This window comes from Canis lupus, unplaced genomic scaffold (assembly GCF_011100685.1).
Source record: "Canis lupus familiaris isolate Mischka breed German Shepherd unplaced genomic scaffold, alternate assembly UU_Cfam_GSD_1.0 chrUn_S1841H2038, whole genome shotgun sequence".
Classification (NCBI taxonomy): Eukaryota; Metazoa; Chordata; class Mammalia; order Carnivora; family Canidae; genus Canis; species Canis lupus.
This window is the reverse complement of record NW_023330702.1, coordinates 26,241-45,642: the sequence shown is the minus strand read 5'-3', so window position 1 is coordinate 45,642 and position 19,402 is coordinate 26,241. Positions and strand designations below refer to the sequence as shown.

The window sequence follows — 19,402 nt, the reverse complement described above, 5'->3', positions numbered from 1 at the left end:
ATACAAAACTAGGTCAGTTTCAATGCAAATGTCAGCTTGCATGGTGGTTGGTAAGGGAAGACATTGGTGCCAGGGGTGGGGTGGTGGGTCCCTATCCAGGGAAATGAGATAAAATGAACTTGTACTGCTAAACACTGCAAATGAAGAGCTTGGAAAATGCCATAAAACTAAGAGAAGAAATGCCATGGAACCTGCACTTAGGTTGCTAGCAAGGTAAATGTCAATGCTCTCGCATCACGTGCCCTGCTTGGTTGTCCCTTAAAGCTGGTCTTTGCCTGACTTCACCTGAAGTGAAGGCAGTTCACAAATGATTCAGGACTTTTAAACATTCAGACTTTGTCTTCTCTATCAAGAGGAATTGGGTAAGCGAGGGTCAAGTTGTGACAAAATGCACATCAGATGGCTTGCAATCTGAAACGGGCCCTGGTGGGTTTCTAAGGGAATTTAACTGTCAGAAAAATCCAAAGAGTTGAAGCAAAAGGATGAGGGCTATCAGGTGATGGTAAGTATAAAGGGCAAGCTCCGCAATGCATTTCCCCTGGTTTGGAGAGGATTCATTCCAAAAGAACATGAGAGACAGGATGTTCCAGGGGCCACTCCCCCAAGAGCCTTCCCTGATCCCCCTCACTGGGTCTGGAGCCCTCCTGAAGTCAAAGCAGGCACTTGGGTGTCCCTCTATTGAGCCATTAACACACATGTTACACCTGCCTGTTTACTGTCTGTCCTTCCCCCTCCTCCCTCCCAACCAGGGACTTTGGAATCCAGTGCCTGCCACATACCAGCTGCTCAGTAAACATTCAGAGAACATGAGCAAATAAATACATGAGGGTAGGGGATCAATCACTCTTTCCCAAGCAGAGAAATAAAGCACACAGTGGTGCAATTTAGGCAAGTGCCCTGGTTCACTTAACATCATTACTAGAGAACTTGCTACATGCCAGACACAGGGATATTATGGTGAAAAATGCCCCCAGAGCTCTACTTCCATGGAATTTAGATTCTACATAGAGGGAATGCATAAGAAGTCACAAAACAACTCAATAATGTAATTTCCAGTATAAGTGCTTAAAAGGCAACAAAACAGGTATGAGACAGAATGAGGTGCAGGAGACAGGCTACTTGAGTAGGCCAGGAAGACTTCTCAGAAGTGATATGAATTGAGATCAAACTGAGTTCTGAATATCTGCAATGCAAGAGACAGAAGAGAGAAGAGTGACAATCCCACCATGTTGCTGTTCTGTAGAAGGAACAGGAAAGATACCATTTTTACCAAGAAAAAGATATAAACAGATACCTAGGATTTTGTGTATCTGTGTTACCATTTGTATTATGAAAAAAAATGCACTGCATGCATTGAATACGCTCACTGTGTTCAGGACGTACATGTAGCAACACTCTGGGTGCTGCCTGTTTTTCATGCGCTGAGAATATTCTGAAGCTTCAAATCCACTCCTTAAGAGGTGGTTGGCAAATGAGAAGCCAACGAAATGTCATATGGCCTCCCACTTTCTAATAATTCCCTCCCTCTCTCTGTAAGCATATTAGGTCCACCAAAGCAGATCTTTATCTGTAGGGCCGCTGAAAGATCACCTCAAGCACCAGAGAACATCAAGAATCCAGCTTTTACTCAATTTGCTACAGATGGCCCATGGAGGCTGCTGTATCTTAGCGCTGAATGGTCCTTCCCAGATCTGCCGGTCCATTTCCAGCTCTACTGTCTCCACAGCATCTGTGCATGATCAGGGTTAATAGCACCAAGGGCCCTGACTGTCTGGACGGAGACCTTGTGACTTTATTTCAAACATAAAACAGGATGGCGAGTTTCCCGTTACAGATCCATATCGAGCCGGTCTGTCCTTGGAGACTTGACCATGATTCACTAATGCCTAAATGAGTTCTGAAATGCTCATGTGCTGGTCTGATGCTTGGATTAGTATTGATCTGCTTTTCCCTTATAGAGGACACTGCACCCTAACCAGGAATTTGCAACCTCACAGGGAAGGAGGGGGGACTATGGGTTATAACATCCCTAAGCTCTGCTGTAAGAGAGGTAGTTTGGGGAAGCACATGCTCCACACTCCATCTCGGGGCAGACGGAAGGACCATTTCCCATCACCGGACCACTGTGGTTCTGACTTTAAACTTGAGTATCTCCAAGGGTTTTAACACCTCTGCCAAAATCTGCTGTGCAGCTCACTAGATGGATCCCAGGGGAAGGGGACGGCAACACAGATACACTCTTCAGAATTCTCAGAAAGCACACACACCCATAAACAGGGCCCAAGGAACTATTTCACAGCACAGAGCACCCCACGGGGACAGTGGTGAGTGACAGTGAAACCCAGGCGAACGATGGGTGTCTTTCTCAAGCTGTGAATGAAGCTTGGCATTGAGAAGGCAGACGATCGTCATGATCTGCTTATGACCCATCAGAAAATCCCATGTTATTCCAGACTTTATGAAGAGGACCGCTCACTTGATAACTTTCTCTTTCTCCCTCCCCTCTACTCCCCTCACCATCTCCATCTCCCCTCACCATCTCATCCCCCTCCCTCTCCCATCCCCCCTCCTTGTCCCCCCTCCCCTCTCCCCATCCTCCCCTCCCCTCTTCTCTCCATCTCCCCTCCCTCCTCCTCCCCTTCTCTCATAAACATGTCATAGCATTCACACCACAAATGGCCACATCACCTGGGTCCCTCCAAACAAGACTAGCTACCAGCTGCCTCCCAACTGGCCCAGGGGAACAGAATACCTGAGTCATTCTTCACTTGGATTCGGGGCCCACCCCCATGGCCATGCACCACCTTGGGCCAGGAGACTGCTTTCCAGGTGGTTTTTTCTTTTTCTTTTTTTTTTGTTTTGTATATTTTTTTATTGGAGTTCGATTTGCCAACATATAGCATAACACCCCGTGCTCATCCCGTCAAGTGCCCCCCTCAGTGCCCATCACTCAATCACCCCATCCCCCCACCCACTCCCCCCTTTCCACCACCCCTTGTTCATTTCCCAGAGTTAGGAGTCTCTGTTGTTCTGTCACCCTTGCTGATATTTCCCACTTAATCTTCTTTCCTTTCCCCTTTATTCCCTTTCACTATTTTTTATATTCCCCAAATGAATGAGACCATATAATGTTTGTCCTTCTCCAATTGACTTACTTCACTCAGCAGGTGGTTTGTTTTTTGTTTTTTGTTTTTTGTTTTTTTCTTATAGGTAGAAACATCCAGAAGCCAAGCCAAGCACCCATGTGCTTACTGTTTCCCACTGCCCCACCCTCTGGGGCTCATTCAACCCTGAAAATAAGTCTCATGAAATCTTCACACAGAAGTTAAAGAGGTATGCCACTCCATTTAATATATGCTTAAATAATTGAAATAATTTGTCTGTGGTAAAATAGCCAGTAGACAGGAAGTGAGATTCGACCTGAGTATGATGGGCCATGAGCCTGGCACTCTCCTCATCATGCCATGGCTAGAAAAGCTGAAGTGTTCAATATGCTGCACATGTATTCATCTATACATATAGGAATATAGTCAGGAATAAATAGAATTTATATATATATAAACACATTTATATATATAAATGCTTTGACATTTCACTTCAAACTGTTTGACATCTACCTCCCTGGCCAGACTTTTCCCCCTCAATATACCCATCAGACACCATGCCTGGCACTCAGAGCTCAGAACATACAGCACCCCACATCCCTTCAGAGGGGGTGAGCAGCTGCGGCCACCTTACCTTGAACGATACAGGCACCCAGGTAGGCAGCATCTGAAAAGGAGCAGAGCAGTCGACCATGGAAAATATCTCTTTTAATTTGCAGGTACAAAAGATACCTGCAACACAAAATGAGCAAGAGTCACCATAAGTCTTGCCTGAGGCCTGGAAGAAGTAGAAGCATTGTTCACACTCCATCCACTTGGGCCACCCGAGCCACACCCAGCCCCTCTGAGGGCCTGCAGGAGAAAATGAGGGGGCCCTCCGATTCAGGAAATCTGAAGTGACCTTGGCACCTTCCAAAGCAGGGGGTTTGCCCCTTTTTAAAGAGACAGGAAGACAGAGGAAAGCCACAGGGCCCAGCAGCCACCGTTTCTAGAAGGAACTGCCACATGGTGATAACCACCCCCACCCCTGGTACTTGTGAAATGGAGCGTTAGAAAATAGACTCAATCAGTATCCAGAAATTAGTCTCAGGGGCAGACAGATTCACATTAATCAATCTCAAAAGGACTTGGTTATGAGGCCAGAAAGCCAATTTATTCACAACTAGTGCTGTCATCTGTTTAGTGCCCTGTCCCCACCTCCAGGGATGGCAAACTCAGGGACGCATCAAGCCAGGCAAACCTAATAATGAGCAAAACAAGCTGGTTTAAGGGGGTCCAGAGGGCAGAATGGAGAGCGCTGGCTCCCAAGAAGGGTCAGCCCAGGGCCAGTGATGCAGTGCAGAAAAGTAGACCAAGCACAGCCCACTTTTCCAGAAAAATCAAAGAGACTGGATTTAGAAGTAAATCCCTTTGAATTTTAAATATTGTGACAAACTCTGTTTTTGAAAACACTGTACTGTCGAACAAAATATAAGCCAAGGCTCTATTCAGCCAGGGGAAAGGGGGAGAAGTGGGTTTACAACCCCTGGCTCAGGCTCATCTTATTACCATCCCTTTTGTTCTCCAGGCTCATCAAGCCCTCTTTCGATTTACTCCTATTTCTTCACCAAATTGGTTCTTCCCTTCAACGTTCATGCCTGGGGTCTACATTTTCTGACTAAAGTGATTTTGCACATGTATGCAGATTCTTTGTTTATTTTCCTTTAACTCTCAGAGACCAATCTTTTTTTTTTTTTTTTTTCCTTCTTAATTCTAGGTTCTTGGAGCCAGGTGGGGCAGCAGTCAACTGGTTCCAGTTATCGCTTCCAGTGCTCTAAAGGATCTGATCTTTACTCGGTCTATGAGGAGCCATACATACAAGTTCACTCAGAGGGCATGATTAACGTGCTAGGATCACACAGGTGCTGCCAGCCCCAGAACACCGGAGCTGCCCAGCTCTGGGGGCTGGATCACCTACAGCACACACTGGACACACCGAAGTATTCAGAGGCTCTTTGCTGTTTCCATTTGATGAATCTTTATCCCACACCCACTTTATGCTGTATACTGTACTTAGGCACTGGGGACACTGTACAGCTTCAAATGACACTCTGTCCCTGACCTTGTACAGGATTGTCTGCAGGGGATAACGGCAGTCCCTAAGTAATTTCTTACCCAGAGTCCAGTACGCATTTTGTCAGAGAAACAGCAGAACACATGGTAGGTAAGGACCCTGAGCGCCCCCTACGTCATAGCCTCTCACTCTTCAGTGAGCCAATGAATTGCTCGGAGATCCTGAGAGTATGTGGAGTCTGATTCAGTAGATCTGGGTGGGGCTGGAGCATCAGAGTCCATATTTCTAATAAGCTCCCTGGTGAAGTTGTGCTGCAGGCCCATGGTCCACACACTGAGTACCAAGGTTCTAAACCAGTGGTTCTCAGTGCTGACTGTACATTAGAACCACCCAGGGGAGCTTTTCAAAAAAATACCAAGCTGTGAGCCCTGCCCAAATCCAATAAATCGGAATCTGGGTCCTAACAAAAACATGTACACAAAGGTTTATAGCAGCATTATTCATAATAGCTAAAAAACAGAAAAATCCAAATACCCACCAACTGATGAAAGGATAAAAAAGGGTAAAAAGAATGTGGAATATCCACACAATGGAATATTATTCAGCCATAAAGAAGGATGAAGCATGGACACCTGCTACGAAATGGATGAGCCTTGAAAACATTATGCTAAGTGGGGAGAAGCCAGACATGAAAGGCCACATATTGTATGATTCTTTGTGTATGAAATGCTTGGAATAGAGAAATCTTACAGACGGAAAGTAATTAATGGCTGCAGGGAGGGGAAAACAGGGAATGACTGGATGGGTACTAGTGATAAAAAATGTTTTGGGATTAGATGGCAGCAACAGTGGCACAACTCTGAACACATGAAACTCACTGAGGTGTGCACTGTAATGTCTGCCAAAAGAAACTGATACTTTTGAAAATCAACTGCCACAGAGTAGTTCTCAAATTTTGATATGCTCTCGAAATACCTGGAAGGCTCATGAAAATACAGATTGCTGAGTCCCATCCCAGGTCTGGACCAGGGGTCAGGTACCCAGGTACTATGGCTGCTGGCCTGGGCCCTCACTTCAAGACCCTCAGCCATAGACCATTCAGACTACCAAGGTCACACAATATGATCAAATATTTAAGGACTTTTTAAAGACTGTAAACTTCCAGGGCAAATACCATGAAGCTTCTTGTCTACTTGTTAAACGTTACACATTGAACAAGAAGCATTCCTTTCTATCTTTGATGAGTTTTGTAGAGAAAAATAGTTTCAAATAGTTACGTACTGATGAATGAGAGGTTTGGATTCTCATATCATAACTCTGAAATCAAGCTTGATGGACACTTCCAGAGAAAAGAAAATCTGCTTTTACATATCCGAGCTGGGGGTCCTTGCTCAATATCAGTGATCTCTAGAGATAATCATGGATTACTCTGCATTCAACATAATCCACTGAGACTTACAAATAGCTTCAGGTTCAGATACTCATTTTTTTAATATAATAGCCACCAAAAAATAATAATATTGTATCTCCTTTTAATATCACTCCTGTATGAAAAGGTTAAGCAATAAAAGCACAAAAGGATCTGGGAGACACATCCTTGGCCACCATTAACAATACTGCTTTTCTATCTAACATGAACTTAATGATGGTTCTTATTTAAAAAAAAATACTTTGATCACATTCAGTTGTATACAGCATTTACAAAAGCCCTAGAAATGTAAAGGGTTGTAAGAGGACTGTGTAAATGGAAAGATAAATGAAGGATAAAAAGGGATCTCAAATATCCTTTTTTTATGAATATTTGTTGCCTTTTCCCCACCTGCCTTTTCCCCAATGTTTCTTTACCCCTAAGCATAGTCATGAATGTAATCCTAAATTCTCACTTTAGCAAATTCTTCTTAAACTTTATTCTTACAACAAAATAACAAGTTATCAAAAGAAAAATGAAACTCTTTCAAGATAGAATTTAAACCATAAGTACTGGGGCATTCCACAGTTTCTAGATTCGTTTGGCAGCCCCTGTGGCGCAGCGGTTTAGCGCCACCTGCAGCCTGGGGTGTGATCTTGGAGGCCCAGGATCGAGTCCCATGTCGGGCTCCCTGCATGGAGCCTGCTTCTCCCTCTGCCTATGTCTCTGCCTCTCTCTCTGTGTGTGTCTCTATGAATAAATAAATAAAAATCTTAAAAAAAAAAAAAAGAATTCTAAGGATAGTATTGACTAAGAAAGCATTGTCTTAGCACTGTCTTAGCATTGTCTTAATTTCCTTTGGAGACATTAAATGTTCACAATCTTCCACCATTCATACCTCAGCTATTCAGTCAAATGCAGGGAAATGTTAGCAAATTCAACTGAGAAGAATTGAACTGGCGTTATTAACTAACACTTCGTATTCTTTTACTTTCAAACGGGAGTCTTCTCAACAACAAAAGATCCATCCTTAACTTGTATCATGACACATATTCAATTTTTATCTTCCAGACAAGATTATAAAGAAAACAAATGACAAAACATCTGACTAAATAATGCCTGACATTAGTATTGAATTTGATCTTTCCAATTATATTGTCGGCACCCCGGAGGGCAGGACAAATGTTTTTGTTTTGTTTTTGTTTGTTTTTTTGTTTTTTGGTAGTTCATGCAGCCCCTGCCACATATCACATGACTCCACTTTAGGAAATGTCCAGAACAGGCAACATGAATGAGCAGATGAGTGGTTGCCAAGGGCTGGGCAAAAGGAGAGTGAGGTGACTGCTACTGGATACAGAAGTCCTTTCTGGTGATGAGAAAATGTTTTGGAATGAGATACGGGTGATGGTTCCCAACAATGTGAACATACTTAATAACACTGAATCATACACTTGGAAGTGGTGAAATTAGTTTATGTTACATGAATTCTACCTTAATATTTTTAAAAAGCAGGCCAGATTGCAAAATGCCAGCCACCATTTATAATGTCCATTATTTATGTGTCCCTCATTTTCACCTACCCCCACCCTCAAGCACAAAGCTCACTAATCGTTGTGTGCAAATTAATAATAGGGAATGGAACCATCTGCTCCCTTACAAGGTCACTTGGTGCCACAGTGGTAAAGCTTTACTGGAAACTCATGAATAAGGAGAAAGCAAAATATCCAAGGCATCACCTTGCATCTCTGTTGCATTCAGATCTCTGCTAATTATTTCAAAAGATGATCATGCACAGTGATCTTTATAGTCACCTAATCAGAGTCCCGTTAAGGACTAAGCACACATTGCCTCTTCACTATTCACCAAGTTGGCCTTCCTGGGACCCCCGCTCAGCTTGAATTGGCTGGGGCTGTTCTCAAAAGCAAAACCCCAGGAGGAGGACTGAATACGGCCCCAGTCCAGAAAGATCAGAAGGGAGGAGACCGGAGAACCGGAAAATTCAGAGTCAGTCTGACAACAGTCTACAAGTTGAGGGAAAACAGCCCACAGTTGGCCATTCAGCAAGAGGAATGTGGGGTAACAAACAGTTTCACACTACCTAGTGATCTTTTCCCTTTCAGAACACTCCAGATCCAAAAGATTGTCCCTATGTGCTACACTAGCTATGAATTTGCCCATATCCTAAAGACAGTCGTCTTCTATTTATTTTTAGCACCCCACTGTCAGATGTTTTCAGAGAATACCTCCTCCTTATAACCAACTGCTTTTTTGTGTGCAGTTAATTACACTCCCAATGACAACTATTTGAAAAATCCCAAGATAATTAAGTGCAAGAGAAACATTCCAAGCCAAAATTCTGAGCTGAGTCTGCTTGGTTGAGATGTTCTGCTCTAGACAGGAGGCACCTCTAGCCTGGAGGACTTGGGAGGCCCTGGCTGGTTAAAGGTGCATGTTAAACGTACAAACAAACGAAAAATACCTTGTGAGCTCTTCTTTAATCTTCAAGGGTTCATGTGGGTAGAATTTCACTCTAAAGCACATGGTGTATGGTGGATGAGCTGAAACATCATAAAGAAAAGGCATGAGAAAAGCAGCAAAAGACCATGGACTCCAACACACACAGGAAAGTCAGCCGTGAAGTTACAGTCTAGCCTGAGGGGGCAGGGACCAGGAGAAAGTGATTTTTCTGGAGGAAGCAGATCTTATGCTCAAGAAAACAAAGCCACAGTGACAATTAAACTTAAAAAAAAAAAAATGCTTGACAGGACACCCAAAGCAAATGCAGGACACAGGCAACCTAGTCAGCATAACTTTCCACCTCACATTTTCTCCAGATCATAGCTTCAAATTCAAGTAACATTTTTCCTTCTGATTCTTCCCACCCCCTTGTGACAGATAAATTGCCCACTCAGGTCTGGGCCTAGTGAGATATTTTTCAGACTGTGAGGTGGAAAAATGTCACTGCACATGACTAGTTTTCCCAAAATGATGGTGCCTTTGAACTAAAATCACAATTTTAGTGATTGTGGAGTCTAGCCATGCACAGATCCTACTTTGTATATTTTTAGTATTATTTTAGTATTATCTATCTATGAGGCAGTCACTATGAAAACAAACATTTTATAACTTCCTGATTTGTATGAATCAAGATAGCACGACGCTGACTGAAGTTCTGATTGAGGTTCATGATTCTAGAATGTTCTAACTGCATCAAATATCTGGAACTCAAGGACCGGCTGAGTGGAATTGACAGGATTTCTGACACCCTTAATTATAAAAAAAAGTATTGATTTAACAATATTAACCTAATAAATGCACACAAGTGTAGTAAGAAGCATTTCAAATTTTAAATAGCATATAAAATGAACACCTTAAAATGAAAGAAATATGATAGTTAGCATTATTATTTCTATGGATCTTACATACCCACTCATGTTTTGCCCTTATCTCACTATGGCTACTTGGGATCAACTCCGAGTCTCCATCCAAATGCAAATATGAAACAGCATCCTATTCTTGCCCAATCCTCTTTCATAATAAGGAGGGGTTAAATCCCCAGCCATCTCTATAATGCCTGGGGCTATTCTGTATGTAGACAAATTCTTTATGTAGAAAGAACTACCAGCATTAAATATGAATGCATAATGAGTATAATCTAATATGGAAAACAGTTCTTAAAAATAATTTTAAAGAAAGCATCCAAATCACAGGAAAACACAGAAGCATCTTTCTGGCCTCTCAGCAGAGAAAAAACCGATTACACACATACACCCCCACACACAGATGTCAGAACTCTTCCCATTCAATGCCCTACTTCTCCACCAGAAACTAACAAATTTCTTAACTGAGTTGGCTGCTCCTAACCTAACCCTGTGTTCCCCAGATGTAGGGAAACATTTTTCTGGAGCACCAGGAGAAAATAAACACCATCTATACAGCAAAGAATGAAGGAAAAAATACAAATAAGTTTCAAGTCATTCATCATTCATGATATCTAGAATTTCAGTTTTGACTCAAAATATTTACTTTTTACACATTCCCCATATTTCTTTTAATTTTTTTAGGTCACCATCTTTAAAGGATTAAACCTAATTGTTTTTTTATCACAAACCTCTGGATTGTCCTTAGTAGAAAGGTTGAGATAGTTTTTATAAGATAAGAACCACAGAGCAAAAAAATGGAAATAACATAAAAAATAAAATAAAAGGGGATTTTTATTTCTTCTTTATTAGTCTTCAAAATTAATACATGTCTAAGCATAGCCAATGAAGATGATTGGTAGATAAATAATAGTAGATAGATGGATGGATAATGGATGAATAGATAGATGGACAGATGGATGGACAGATAACAGGAGGGCAGACAGAGAGACAGATGGAAAGACAAGTAGACGAATGGATAAACCATCCCCTTTCACTTTCCTTCCCTTTGTCCTTACTGCTGCCCCTCTGTCCCTCAGGGCCCCACCTACCTTATTCCAAACTCTCCCACCACTGTCAACAACTTCATCTTATCTTTCCACCCCTTTTGCCATACTCATACAAATATATGCCAATATGATTACATATGTGAGAGATTTTTTTATAATTTAGTTTTACAAAATGAGATCACAATACATGTTTCTCTTGCTTTTCTCACTTACCTCTGCCCATTCCTCTGGCACAGCAGTCATAGATCTAACTCACTGTCTATACTAACTGCATTATAGTTCATATTATAGATACACCAGAATTTATCCCACTATTCTCTCTTAATTATCATACAGCTTGTTTCCATGTTTCTGCAATACAATTTTGTTTATATTCTTGTGCACATATCATTAAATATCCATATTTTTATTTCTAAAATTTGAATTTTGGGGTCAATAGGTATGGACAAATATTTTCAAGGGAGCTGAAAAATAAAAACCCACTGAAGGTAAGTTGGGGAAAGAAGGGTCACAGAAGATGATCCCAAACCAGAGCTGTTACTTTCTCTTCCTCCTAGTCAGTGATCTGGTTACTATGCCCTACACACATCTGTGTGGCTACAAATCAGGACTGGCAATCTGCCTAAGGAATCAGGCACTGAAACAGGAAGCTCCCGGGGCAGCCATCTTTGAACACTCTTTACTATAGGAAGCCCTTTAAAGTAGGCATCCTCTTTCCAAGCTCTGAGGCTCCACATGGAAGGCAAGGAAGCTCCCTTTCCATCAATTGAAGGAGGCTCTTAAGCAGCATTTACGGTTCTTCTGAGTCTTCTTTATAATAAACATCCTCCACCCCGTCAACTGCTCCTCATATGAAACAGTTCTGAGTGTCCTCATGATAAGTAGATTCTTGGCTCTGTTTCCTCAAGTACAGGGCCCCAGGGGTTGCCACATCCACTTGGGTGAAGAGATCATCACCAGCCTTGTTGTGGACATAACTGTCGCTCCCCCTCAAGAGCCTCATCTCAAAGCTGAGAGTTTATAATAGGCCAACGCTTTTAATCCTTTTCATATATGCTGTTGCTTAGCATATGCCTATGCTATATGCTTTTCCTATATGCTGTGACACAGAAAGTCACATCTGACATCTCCTTCCATTTTCTAGGATGTGATCATAGAAGAAATTAATAAGGTACTAGGAGTACACTCACCACTAGATCCATTATCAGAGAAGGGATGAGAGCAGGCAACAGAAAAAAACTTAGAGACACTTCAAGTCTGAAATTTTCTATCCATTTTCCTTTACCATCATATACACCCCTACTGTGTCTTTTACTCATATTGACCCAGGATCATTGACCCCATGTCATCAATAAAAAAAGAGTTTTCTGCAAGTTACAAGGAACACATGACCATGACATAGTAAATCACGTGCAACACCAAGACCTGCGCTGACCAGAAGCTCAACCTCACAGCCCAAGCCTGAAGAAGCCAATGTGGCAGTGGGCTCCTCCTTGAGAAACTCTCTTAAGATTCTGGATACAAAATTATATTACAAAGTAAATAGTAAAAAAAAAAAAAAAAAAAAAAAAAGTAAAAAATAAAAATAAAGAAAAAACAAAGTAAATAGTAAAGTTAAGGAATGTTTCTTGACAGAGTTGGAACAGTCTGAAAAGATAAATGATTCCCCCCCAAAAAATGTTGATCTAGTTATGGATGAGCAGACTTATGAGAGTATGGAGCCATATATCTTGTACAAATTTTTTATCCCTAGAGCTAATGACTAATAAAAGATGTATCCTATCTAACTGAATTTATGATTAAACCCAAGTTTTGAGGCAGAGAAACCAAAGAGAAAAACCATGTCCTGCCATCACATTCATCCCATCAGAACACTGGTCTAGAAGGTCCACAGTCTGAATGACTGGCAATTCTTTTGATTTAGATTTTGAAAGCCTCTGGTCCTATATCTTCAACTTCTGTCCTTCAACATGTGAAACAAATCCAGGAACTCTGGAGGTGGTTAGAATAGCTATTTCTAGAAGGAGTATTAATTCAATCAACAAATACTTATTGAGTACCTTCTAGATACTAGGTACAAGTTTAGATGGACAAATAGCAGCTATAAAAAGATAAAAACTGTGTCTTCTTGGAAGACATTCTAGTGGAATAAACTGGTATAAAATCAAAATTAACAAATGAAATATATAGGACATTTAGAAGGTCATAAATGCTACAGTCAAGAACAAAGCAGAAAGATTTTGAGGGGTAAAAAAAGACCACTCCCACCTCTGTTCCCCTTTCTCCTCACCACTATAACCAAATCCATGCAAGTGAGGTGCAATTTTCTTTACTACCTTCTAGAAAACCAAAGAAGGGAAAAAATATAGTTTAAAATGTTAAGTCATTAAACAGAAGATATGGGGAAAGTCACCACCAAACGTGTTGGCACTGGTTTGGGGTCAAAAGTCCAGCTTTGGGGCACTGGCATGCACCCATACCAACTGGGTAACTGCCTAAAAAAGTGAAACAGATAACCAGAGTTAATGGGACTCCTAAGTGCAACTCTAACTTTTTACCCAAATCCTTTTGTTCTCAGAATACAGCCTGCAGCCATGTTTCCATAGATGACATTCCTAGACACCGTGATAACAAAATGTTGATTTAGTTGTTTTGCAGAGACGCAAGGCTTCACCAAGAAACGAGCCAGAGATGGTCAGGACCACTGGCCACCTCTTTGAGCATGCACTTGAGTCCAACGGATGAACTTTTGACACGGAACAGCCTAAAACTCAACCCTTCAGTCATACTATGGATGCCACTGATGATGTAAGCAGGTAAAAAAAAAAAAAAAAAAAAAAGTACAACCCTCCCCTACTTATTATCTAATTCTGAAGTCACATAGCTCTTCTGCCCTCTACCCAGATCCTTGATCCTTTGCCTTTAAGCATTCCTGAGTCTTCCACTTTGGGGAGGCATGTATGCAGCTTGCCTTCTTGTCTCCCTGTTTGGCTGCCTCTTAAATCCTTTCCTTGCTGCATTTTTGATGTGCTAGGGATTGGCTTTGTTGTGCATTGGGCAAATGAACCTGGATTCATACACAAAAAGGACCTTCCCAGGGTCAACCTGGCAGCTGGCTGGGACGTGTGGGGAATCTCCTCATGGAGATGAGCCCATCTCCTTCTCCAAGAGACTACGGGTCTCTGCCATTCCAACTTCAGGTCTTCTTACTCTTAAGCTACAGGGGAAAGGGGATGAAGTAAAGGATTTTACTCTTACATGTGTCAACTATTTGGTGCACAATCAGTAGCTAGAAACATCTGATGAAAGAGCTACCTGTGGAATAGGAAGCACATGGAGCCCACGCCCTACACTGGGACCCTACACCACAGTGTCATCGTGAACAGCCTCTGTGTGTCTTCATTAGACCAGACAGCATGGTCACCCCATGGGGGAAGACATCGTAGCCCATTTTTGCCATGGTACTAAGGCTTTGGCATCAATGATGGGGACAAATGGCATGGTAGCAACCCCAAATCCCCAGGGGATGAGTCTCTATATTTTGAGGGGAACATCCAACAGTGACCTTGAACAAGCCACCCAAAGTCTCTCTTCCCTCTTCTGGAAGAGGGGACAACACTAGGGACCACATCTTTCTTCCACAGGTGTTTGCACAGGCTCTTGGCAAGTGCACACGGCACACTGCCCTAAATTGAAGCTTTTGTTTTGTTGGGATGTTTATCCTACTCCTACTGGAAAGAGAAGGAGATGGGGAGTTGGAAATGGGAGGAGATGGAGAAGACTGAATTGAAGTCAGTAGAGAAATATTTACTCAGCTATGTAAGTGCTAAGAACAAGAATACTACTGAGGAGCAGAGGAAGGGGAAAAAAGGCAGAACTCCAGTTTAAAAATGCTTAGAGCATGTAACTCTGCTGAGAACAGCAGGTCCCTCCCTTGCAGACGTCTATTACCTGCCATACAAGGGCTGGGGAGGCAGAGGGTCTCCACAGGGCAGCTGAGTGGCCCCTTTCTGCATGGGCAGATCCTGGGGTATTATCATTTTGCTAGTTGGTTAACAGAACATGGGGAGAGGAACAGCCATTTACAAAGCAGAGACAGATTTTCTCATCTCCATTTTGAGATTCTGCCCAGAAATGGGGTTGGGGACACTTGATGATTAGCTGAGTAGGGTCCTGGGTAAAAACAAAGAAGACGGCTTTCTAGTTTTAACCAATGACCATTCTCAAATCTTTGCAAAACAAAAACAAAACAAAACAAAACAAAAATAAAGTTTTGGGGGCTTTTTTCAGAGAGAAACATCACTTAGCAGCCTTTCATAAAAGGCAGGAGTCTTCCTCCAGTTATCACACAGAGCTATAGGAAAACAAAAAACATACCTTCAGGAATATACATGTAAACGCATGATCTTTATCAGGTACACTCAGGCTAACAGCTACGAAAACTCCTACATTATTTTTTTTTATTTTTAAAAGATTTTATTTATTTATTTATTTGTTTATTTATTTATTTACCTATTTATCTATGAGAGTATGTGAGCAGGGTTGGAGGGTCATAGAAAAAATCTGAAGCTGTGACTGCAGAGCCCAACATGGGGCTCAATCCCAGGTCCCTCAGATCATGACCTGAGCTGAATCCAAGAGTCAGATGCTTAATTGACTGAGCTGCCCACTCAGGCACCCCTTCCCAAATTCCTTTAAACCCCAACTGAAGCTTAGAGACAGTGACTTCAGCAGATGTTAAACTAGTGCCTCGACCTGAACTATGTCTCTCCTGTGCCTCCTTCCTCTAGGAGTCCATGGAGGCGGGGGGATGATCCTTTTGTCAGATTTTAAGACTTGGGAGAAACATAGCAAGGAGCTTGTGGTTTCCAGGAAGACCTCAACTCTCCTGCAAATATGAGGCTTATTCTCCAAAGGGCCCCAAGCAGTCATCAGGGTTCCTCACCTTTGTAGCACAAAAGATACCATTTTTTGATTCCTAAACAAATGAACAGTGTCCCTCCCATGTCTTTTGGGGAGTGGGGTGGAGGCTTCACAGTGAAAACCAAGGGGCACACCTCACTTTGTTCATACAACCCACTATGCAGCATGCATAGTGACACCAATGTTTTTCACTGGTGCTGCTTCTTCCAAGATAAAACCACTCAGGAGCACATTCTGCACATGCGCAAAATGACACTTGGGTACCAAAAGGGCAGAGCATTACTCACTCATTCAACAAACTATAACTCTTAGGATATGTTTTAATGAGCCAGCCGGAGAACTCCTCTCATAAGGATTGCTCTATTCTTGTTGGAAATGATTATGATCATTCAGCAACAACTGTTACTATCATCATCATCAAGAGTGATAATCCCTCCATCACTCGTCTACTGAAATGACAACCAGCACCCTCCAAGATGCTACTGGCACTGTGTTGCCTCTACTTCCAAAGCAGAAAGGGTTTTTTCATTGTATTTAATTCATCCTCCTCCTGCTACAGTTCTCTTGGGTTGGAATCATACACACAGGCACACCCACCCACCCACATGCATGTAGGGGATCCCAGATCTCCAAGTTTTTACCTCACAAACACTTGTTCTGGGAATCTTCTGGCTGCCTGTGCTGTTCAGGAGAAGCTCTAATAAGGACTTTGGGATCCAACATTTCTTTTTTTTTTTTTTTTTTTTTAATGATAGTCACACACAGAGAGAGAGAGAGAGGCAGAGACACAGGCAGAGGGAGAAGCAGGCTCCATGCACCCGGAGCCTGATGTGGGATTCGATCCCGGGTCTCCAGGATCACGCCCTGGGCCAAAGGCAGGCGCTAAACTGCTGCACCACCCAGGGATCCCGGGATCCAACATTTCTAACCCAAGTTCAGCATTTGGACAAATTGCTCTGACCAAACTGAAACCATTCAGCTTCCATTTCCCCCTTTGTAAAATGAAGATAATAATGGAACCAATTGCCTAGAGATCAGCGAACTTTCTCTGTAAGGGGCCAGAGAGTAAACACTTTTGATTTTGCAGGCCTCAAGGTCTCTGCCTCCACTACTACACTTAGCAGGTATGGTGCAAAAACAACCACAGACAAGGCATAGACCAATAGGCATGGCTGTGTTCCAAATAGGACACTGAAGTCTCATTTCATGTCATCATCACAGGTCACAAAGTCTTGTGTTTTGCTTTTTTCCCCTATCCATTTAAAACTAGGACACCTACTTCTAGCCTATTAGCCTTACAAAAAAGCGATGGCAGGCTGCTTTTGGGCCAGGGGCCATAGTTCATATATCCCAGATACAGAGCTCATGATAAGAATGAAATGAGTTAAGGACATAAGGCACTCAGAAGACTGCCTGAGACCTAAGAGTTGTTACTACTCTAGAGGGCAAAAAAGAACTTAATGCGGATGAAGGGGAGCCCTTAAACTTGACCTAGCCCTATATGAGCAGACCCCAGAGACATTGAGGGTTCCGTTCTAGACACCACAATAAAGCAAGTATCTCCATAAAGCAAGTCAGAATGAATCTTTTGGTTTCTCACTTTGCTCCCTGAGTATAGGGTAATGACTCAAGAATTTTAGGAAAGGAAGGAAAGGAAAGGAAAGGAAAGGAAAGGAAAAGAGGAAAGGAAAGGAAAGAAAGGAAAGGCAAGGAAAGGAAGGAAAGGAAAGGAAAGGAAAGGAAAAAGGAAGAGAAAGGAAAGAAAGAAAGAACGAAGGAAGAAAGAAAGAAAGAAGAAAGAAAACGAAAGAAAGAAAGAAAGATGAGTTAAACAAAAATACATGAAATTGAAGGCAGGAGATCCAGGTGCTTGCTTGCTGCGGATGTTATACTACACCCTCAGGAGTCATGTTGGTAGGTGTGACTCAACTAGTAATAATGATAATTATAACAGCCAAATTCAATTACTTATGTAACTTCACCCTAAAACTTTACACTATAAAATCGCATCCAAAATGAGGCATTATAAAGGGTTTCCAACCAAAGGGAAACATGAATAAAACTGCCCACTTGACCCATGTTTGAATCACCTCTAGTACTCCTACACCAAGTATGGAATCTCTTGGTACATCAGGGTTCTCATTCAGACATTTAGACTACCAATACAAGCTGTAGTTTTGAATCATGCAGTCCATCATGAAAAAACATGGGTGCTCCTGAAGGGAAGCCCCTGGAAGTACACCCCAGTGACATATGGGAGATGCTCTTTTCCTTCTGGTTTCTTCGATACCCCATTAAATTCCCTCCTTCTAACAAGGAAGAATTCTGGGTTCTCCATAAAGCCCAAGAACCCACCACTGTACCCACTCAAAATGGCCTAAGTGTCGCTACCAACCATAACATAAGGATAAGGTTAAAAAAAATTATGAATCTGTGGCTTATCAACTCTGCATGCCATTTAAAATTGCACACCATAAAGAGTTTTTTTGTCATTACCTATTGTTACCATTATTTTTTTCCATATTGGAAAAAAAAACAAAAACAAAAGAATGCAACACTAAAAACCATTTATCGGCCCAAACAGCATGAACTTTCTGATACAAGGTTCAAATACAGAAATCTTCGATGAAACATTTGTACCTGGAAGAAAAATAGTTGCTCTGCATACAGTAATAAGAGCTAGCTTCCAAAACTGTATAGAAACAATGGAATGAAGAAAACTAGAAAGAACAAAACCAGCCAAAACTAAACCACAAAAATGGGGACATACAGTTACTTGATCTATGCAATGGGTTTTGTTCAGGTGTGTGTTTTGATTTGCTTTTAAAGAACATGGTGGTTAAACATCTTTTACCTGCTCCCTAAAAGAGTATTTTGATTCTAGTCTACAAGCATTGATTGTAAATTGATTATATGCATGGATCAGGTGAAGAAATTTTCCAAACTAAACACTGGAGATAGGACTAGACAAGTATATGAATGAGGCCAATGGGATAGGTTGCCCCAAGAGGTCAGAGATGGGGTTACTATCACTATGGGTATTTTGAGAAGTAAAATATGTGAAGCTTTACTATCAGAAGCATATGATCAAGTTCCACAGAAAAAGAACACACACACAAAATGAAGAAACGAGCCACAAAGCAAGAGCATGAAAGTAACCAAAATAATAAATAGAAATATTAAAACATGTGGGAGATCTGAGTGGAGGCCACTTGGTATAGTGGGCTGGGCAGCGTTACCTGGAAATTCCTGCCCATCTAGAACATCAGAATGTCACCCTATTTGGAAATAAGGTCTTTGCAGATGTAATTAACATGAAATCATACGGGGTTAGGGTGAGCCCTACAGCCGATAACTGGTATGTTTCTAAAAGAAAGGAAAGAGAGACTTGGACATAGAGACAGAGAATTGCAGAGAGAAGGTGATGTGAAGAGGAAGACAGGGATTGGAATGAAATATCTACAAGCCAAGGAAGGTATGCCAAG

General features: G+C 41.9%; 1 protein-coding gene across 1 annotated transcript in view; it reads right to left on the bottom strand.

Annotated features, from left to right (window-relative positions):
* Positions 1–19,402, bottom strand: part of LOC119878702 (FERM domain-containing protein 3-like) — a gene marked incomplete at its 3' end in the record, with an annotated part of 37,235 nt that overhangs the window by 6,693 nt on the left and 11,140 nt on the right. The window contains exons 3-4 of the mRNA XM_038589289.1: positions 9,045–9,123; positions 3,739–3,836 (exon numbers count right to left, since the gene is read on the bottom strand). Of these exons, the coding sequence (XP_038445217.1) occupies positions 3,739–3,836; positions 9,045–9,123 (177 nt within the window). The remainder of the gene's footprint in view (positions 1–3,738; positions 3,837–9,044; positions 9,124–19,402) is intronic.